Source organism: Coffea eugenioides, chromosome 2, assembly GCF_003713205.1.
Source record: "Coffea eugenioides isolate CCC68of chromosome 2, Ceug_1.0, whole genome shotgun sequence".
Lineage (NCBI taxonomy): Eukaryota > Viridiplantae > Streptophyta > Magnoliopsida > Gentianales > Rubiaceae > Coffea > Coffea eugenioides.
In genome coordinates, this window is record NC_040036.1 from 29,661,633 (window position 1) to 29,668,786 (window position 7,154).

The 7,154-nt window shown below is 33.0% G+C and overlaps 1 protein-coding gene across 1 annotated transcript; it reads left to right on the forward strand.

The window, feature by feature from the left end:
- Positions 1–396: 396 nt before the first annotated feature.
- Positions 397–3,065, forward strand: LOC113759423. Its single transcript, XM_027301997.1, has 7 exons — positions 397–492; positions 602–688; positions 921–1,154; positions 1,683–1,844; positions 1,985–2,038; positions 2,154–2,291; positions 2,691–3,065. Exons 1-7 carry the CDS (start codon positions 397–399, stop codon positions 3,063–3,065), a joined length of 1,146 nt encoding a protein of 381 aa, XP_027157798.1.
- The last annotated feature ends 4,089 nt before the right edge of the window (positions 3,066–7,154 follow it).

Below are 7,154 nucleotides of genomic sequence, written 5' to 3' on the forward strand. Positions count from 1 at the left end.
AAATATTGGATAAAAACAGGCTGTGAGCTTTAGTACCAACAACTTCGTTTGAATACGATGTTATCAGAAAGAGGGAAAAACAAAAATCTTTCAGTAAAAACTTCGGTACTCTCACATCCTTGTTCTTCGCCAAGCATTACGACAACATACTTTGTTTCTCCGATTAATCCAAGGCTTGGGATTAGTTTCTTGGCTTGTTGTTTATAAACACAATCGATATATCCAAAAGGGTGCATACAATCAAGATTGCTGTGAAGTTAATGCTAGATTTAATTAATACAATATTCCATAGCATATTCATTATTGGGAAAGCCCTATAAATACATCTAGTTAACTACATTAATGCATGCACAGCTCTAAATTAGGAGCAGTTATTTGTGGTTTAGAATCGGAAAGATGGACTTGAAGGGATCCTATTGTTTCATGATACTCTTGATAATATCATTTTCGGATGCCTCAAGATTGAGCAAGACTCCTGTCAAATCCATTAAGGTACATTTTTGTGCAAAAACCCTTTAATTGTGCGGCCAAATCATGTCTTGTACTTTTGTGAGAGTCGCAAATTTCCTGATGATTAATGCATGGTATTTTTTGTTGGCAGAGCGAAGATGGTGATGTGATCGATTGCGTGCATATCTCTCGTCAACCAGCATTTGATAATCCCTTGCTTAAAAATCATGTTATTCAGGTTTGCAGCTTGTGTGTGGCACTTGATTTTTCACCATAACAGAGAAGTAAATAAAGGCCTGCAGAGACATAGGAAACAAAACTGTCTTTTTAACATGTTGTGTCTCTAGACTTATTGTTGTAAAAAATTACATATGAGGAAATATGGACAAGGTTTCACATCCTCAATTCATCCCCTTTGAATGAATTCCTGCCTAAGCATTCGGATGAATTTGCTTCAATGATTTTGGCAGACGAGGCCGAAATTTAGCCTAGAAGGGCTGCCTGCAAACAAATTGTCCAACAGCAAGAATTTACCAATTGCTCAGTTATGGCAATTAAGCGGAAGCTGCCCAGAGGAAACCATTCCCATCAGAAGGACAAAAGAAGTGGATGTATTGACCACAAGCTCGATCCACAGAAATCTTCACAGTACTGTAGCACGTCATCCAAAACAAATTAGACAAGCAGGCAGACCGAAACTGCAGGTACTGGCTAACAAATATATATATATATATATAAGCTTCATTGTTTAAAATATCTAGTCATTGAATCCATTATCTAATATCGTTCAGAAATATACTACTAATTTTCTATGAAGGAACTGTGTAATAATCGTATGTTTTACGTGTTTTTTTGTTTGTGACAATTTTAATCTGCATTTTGATTGATTATTGCTATAGATGCTTAAAACAGCAGGCGTATTTTTTACCCAAAACCATTCTAAATTCAAAATTTCTTCACTTTTCATGGTGAAAAGCAATAATGAAACAGTACTATATTACCATAGTTAAGAATCTCCAATTTGTCAAACGTCATGAACATAGCTAGGTAGATATGAAACTCTCTGACATTGAAGAGAAAAAATAAGTTTAGCTCTATCAACTTCACCCGATAGCTAGATTATGGCAATTAAAGAGACCACGTTTTTTTTCTTAGCGTAACAATTTGTTATTCTGCTGTCTTTGCAATCACCTTATTGATGCCTTGTTACTTGTCCTTTTGGGTTTCTTTAGCTTGCAGCTGCACTTGTCGAAGGAGAATATTATGGAGCAAAGGCAACCATAAATATTTGGGGACCTCTAGTTCAACAATCTAATGAATTGACCACTTCTCTGCTCTCGATTTCAAGGGGTTCCTCTTTATCAAACCTGAGCAACATTGAAGTGGGTTGGCAAGTGAGTTTTTATCATTCAATCATAGCTTAAGTTTTTATTCATAAACAATAAATTAATGACAATTCTTTTGAATCACACCCTTATTATCAGCTTTTTTTTTTTTTTTTTGTTCCTTTTGTTGTTTTGTTTGGAGGTAACAGGTCAACCCATCGTTATATAATGATAATAGAACAAGGCTTTTCACCTTCTGGTGGGTAAGTACCCAAGCATTTCCACAGAATCAGATTTCCCAAATAAAGCAGCTTCCAAAGAATCAGATTTTCCAAATAAAGCAGCTTCAAAATGATAGTGTATCTTTATTTTCTGCAGAACCGGTTCAAGGGATGCTACGACTTGCTATGTTCAGGGTTTATCCAAATCACCAATAAAATTGCACTCGGAGGCGCCATCTCCCCTCTATCCATCTACCATGGCGACCAATTTGACATCGATGTATTTGTTTTGAAGGTAGTACGACTCAAATTGATCGCCCTGAACCAAATTATCTACTAGCAAAATAGGAATGTTGCACAAGCTTAGCCACTAAATTTTTAGACTCATATTTTAGGCATTTTTGCTGCTTGATTTTCAGACACTCATGATTATTTAAAATTCCAAATGACAAAAATATTGATTGAGAGAGTTTTACATGTGTTTGCAACTTTTAAACTTACTGCATCTACCAATGTTTAAGATCATTCAAATAAATTTTCAGTCTATAGAAACTTATTTGTACTCAATAGATGACCAAAGATACTTACATGTAAGTAAAATCTAGATTCACTTGTGCACATGAAGTCTAAACAGTTTATAACTTTCTATTAGCTTAACCAAAATTTTGGGTTGAAATTTGTTGTAATTTGCTAGGATGCATCTCAAGATGTTTGGTGGCTACAAGTTGGCAAAGAAACACTTGGTTACTGGCCAACTTCCTTGCTTCCAAACCTAGCAAACAGTGCTTCAACGATTTTATGGGGTGGAATAGTTTTTGACTCAGAGTCAGATGGGCAACACACTACTACACAAATGGGCAGTGGCCACCCTCCCGAAGAAGGGTTTGAAGGGGCAAGTTATATGAAGAATCTTCAAGTAGTGGTTGAATCTGACAATTTAAGTCCCCTCAGTAACCCAGTCGCCATCGCCCAGCAACCAAATTGCTACAATATAACACTTGGAAAGAGCTCTTACTGGGGAGATTACATTTTCTATGGAGGACCTGGGAGAAATCCTAATTGTCCATGATCAAGTTCAAAAGATTTCACTGTGTTATGCATTTTCTTTATGGCCCAAATATTTGGTTTCGAGAAATTGGGTCCTAGTGTTTAAGTTTCTCTGCAATAAGCCAGACGAGGATGAGGTGGTCTAGTTTCTTCATGAAAAGAATAAGAAGCTTTTTGTGTTCTCTTGTGTGAATTGTAAACCTTCTCTTTGTACTTGAATTGGGAAAATAAGAAAGTTGTGACTTTGAAAGTTGCTAGCTATTGTAAAAGAATATTTTCCCAAGGCCCTTTTTTTTTTTTTTTAAATTGGATGCTCAATAAGACTCGTCAACACACCTAATTTATCATGTGAATTATTATCCTCCATTGCATTTATACAATTTCCTTAATTAACTTTACTTTTTTTTAAAAAAAGTTAGCACTTGAACTACACATGTTAAGGATTACTTAATGAGTATTGGTTGGACAGATCCTATATATATGCATGGATGCAAACATACACACACACACACACATATATATATATTTTTTAAATCTATACCTATTCTATCTCTTTATCTATAAATTTCAGGTTTATTTAGCCTCCAATTTTTAAACACTCATGCGTATCTTTAAATCTCATGTGATGAAAAGTACTGACGAATAAAGTTTTGGTAACGATTAAGAGAGTTTTATACTTGTATGTGCACGTGTGTGTATTGCAGCTATGAATTATTATATATTTTGTGTTTGTTATAAAACCCTACAAAATTTGAAAGTGAAGGAGAAAAAAAGTCTTTCTTGTGCAGAAATGAGAAGAGTCGAAGGAGACACATATTGTACTGTAGCAACATTAACAACAAGAAACTACACTTAATGACTTGTCTCTGGTGAAAATTAGATACCCTCAATAATCTACTTGTTTCTAATTAGTTTATGGATTTTTTCTAAAAAGCCACTTTTTGGCACTGTTTAGTAAAATGTAATTTGCACTCAAGTTGTCATTTGAAGATACAAGCTTACATTTATTGACACCTTTGTATTTTGATCCTTTTTCATTTTTTTTTTAATGTAAGTGGGAGAGGTCAAATCCAAAAAATTTCACTTACACTCTCTTCTCCCAAACCATTCAACCCATCCCTCTCTCTCTTTTCCAGTTAAATTTACTTCTCCAAAAATAAAACACTTGAAATCTATCTTAAAAAGTGTCCACCAAACACCATTTTATATTGAAAATCATTATAAGATATAATTTAAGCAAAGAAAATCATAATAGTTTGAAAGAATGACTTGTTACTATATTTACAGTTTGGATATGTGGTTTGTTGAATTAGAAGATGTTTATTAGGCATAATGGCCTTAAAATTTGAAAACTTAAGAATAAGCCTAGATACATATTTTGCAATGTTGTAATAGAAACTGAAAGAATTGAGTGTTCTTAATTTTTGTTCCAACTGAATTCATCAATCAATTCCAAATTTAGTTCTGTAAATAATCAATTTAGTATTTTTTAAATTTGGAATCAAAATCAATACAAGTTTTCCTAAAAGTAAAATTACTTAAAAAATCCAAAATCATTTTGCCCTATTATGGTTTTATGATCCCACTTTGTGTTTGGCAAACTTTGGATTTCCTTCTTTTCTAAAGACACTATTGTTTTCAAGAGCTGATATTCTATACACTGACAATGTATGCACCATCATTATTGGATGTATGATAACTCAATTAAATTTAAATTTAATATTCAAATTTTGCTCATTTATCATATTTCCAACCGTGATAGGGTATATATATTACCAGTATATACAAAATTAACTCTATTTTCAAATTAATGCTTATATCTTGAAATGTGTACATGCACACACGCGCCTTGATGGATGTCACCATACAAATATAGGCTTTTCAAAGTCGTTTTGTAGCCCCACATCCAAAAACTAAAAAAAAAAAAAAAAATCCCCAAAACACTAGCACATGCATTTTTTTTGGGTAATAACTGGAAAATGCTATAAAGGCGTGGTGTGTTTCATTATTTCATGTTATTGGTCGCCAATACCAGCTGGGAAAAAAACTCTTGTGTTTGCATTTACTAAGGGTCGTTCTTAACAAATTAAATTAAATTAAAGCAACTTGTTTGAAATTGAGCAAGCAACTGAAACTGACACTTTAGTTTTTCGTATCATGTTTTTTAATTTATTCACCATATTTTCACATCAGTTTCGTTTTCAATTTCAGATAAATTGCTTGCTAATGTGGAGCATAAGCATTAAAAAAGACGTCTATTTAAATTTTGGTTAAGCTCCACTTTGCAACCCAGAACTTGTACTATTTTTCCACTTTATATCATAAACCTTTAAACACTTTGTACCATAAACTCGCAATTTTATATAGTTTAGACTCTAAAATCTCAAGATTGTTCTATTTAAGTCCAATTAATAATAAAGTTCATAAAATTAATGAAATAGAGGATCACAAAAATTAATGACAATGTATTGAAAGTGGTCAAAAGGACAAAGGGATGGCAATTAAAACAAACTGATTAAAAGTTTGCCCCACTTAATAATTAATATTGATAATAAAATTAAAGAGATAAAAAGACGGTGCAAATTAATGACACCGTATTATTTTTTCTAGTTGCGATCTGTTTACTCCTTTTAATCACTTTTGACACATTGGCATTGATATGTGTGACCTTTTATACTGTTAATTTTGCTAACTTTATTATTAATTGGACTTAAACTTAAATAGGACAAATCGAGAGTTTAGAGCATAAAATGTCCAAAATTAAGAGTTTAGGGTGCAAAATATTCAAAAAAAGTAGTACGAGTTGGGGAATACAATGTGGAGTTAATCCTTAACTTTTTGCCCCAAGTGAACACTTTGGTTCCCTTTTAGAGTTGAAGTGGTAATTACAGCATTGATTCATTCTTTCACCTATCTTTTTCAAGTTTCATTCTTTCTGTTTACCGTACAATGGGGAATTATTTGTTATCAAGATGTGGGCTTTTGTGCATGAGTGGAAGATTTACTACATTTTTATAGCAGGGTACATCTGGATGTTTCAAATGAGATTAGAAATGGAGTTAAACTTTGAGACATTTGGATAAAATAAGTGACGGGTTCTTTTTGTATCAATGCAAGTTTAATTCCGATTTTACACCCGTTGGACTGCAAGTATACAGGTCGCAATTTTAGTACAAGATGTGTATCGGGTCGATCCCACGAGGAGCAATTTAAACAATTACTAAGCCCCTGTTCTCTCTATTATTTAGACTTACCATTAATTTTGAGCAGAGAACATCTAATGCTGTAATCTACAAATCTGATATACAAATCTAGTTTAACAAATGCTGAATGCAAATAGAGAAATTTCACTTAATGAAGATTCTAGGGATGTAGATTCCACTTATGGCATAAACTACACAAATAAATGGATTTACTTCTTGCTATTATTCTTGCTTAACCAGAGATTTATTTCCAAGATTACCAAGTCTCATTTCCATGATGAAATGGCTTAGAGCAATATAGATTTCCCTATTTCCATGGTGAAATACTACTACAACTCTGTTTTAATTCATGAAATACTAAGTAATCCACTTAAGTGTATTTCTATTTTCATGAACATACAACTCAAGCTCTACTCATGTGTTTCCATTGTTATTACCAATTCTCATTGAACAATAACAACTGTAAACAAGTTATTGGTGATCAAACAATAACAAGAAATCACAGCTACACAAGTAGACAAGTTAACTCAAGATATAACAAGTGTAAATCACATTCAATTAGTATTATTTAGCCATAAGTTTCATCTACTCCCTAGATGAAGGAGTTTAGCTACTCATGAATGATTTAACAATCAAATTCACAAGTTTATTAATGCAAAACATCATAAAGTACAAGTATAAGAAAGATAAAAGAAAGCTTAGCCAATTGAAGGTGAAGCTCTCCAATTCCTGCTATGTTCTTGCACAATATGATTACAAGTGAAAACTCTCCAAAAAAATGCTTCTCCAAGTACTCCTATCTAGAGAGAAAACTTGTTGCAAGAAGGAAAACTAGCTACGTATGGTTCCTTGCTATTCCCTTGTGTTTCTGCATAAAAGGTGGTAGAAATTCCATTCCTCTCACTTCA

Bases quoted from the DNA above. Each gene is read 5' to 3' on its own strand.
- LOC113759423 (XM_027301997.1), top strand. From the start codon at position 397: ATGGACTTGAAGGGATCCTATTGTTTCATGATACTCTTGATAATATCA. The intron at 689-920 runs GTTTGCAGCTTG...TGATTTTGGCAG, and splicing joins TTAAAAATCATGTTATTCAG to ACGAGGCCGAAATTTAGCCT. The intron at 1,155-1,682 runs GTACTGGCTAAC...GGGTTTCTTTAG, and splicing joins CAGGCAGACCGAAACTGCAG to CTTGCAGCTGCACTTGTCGA.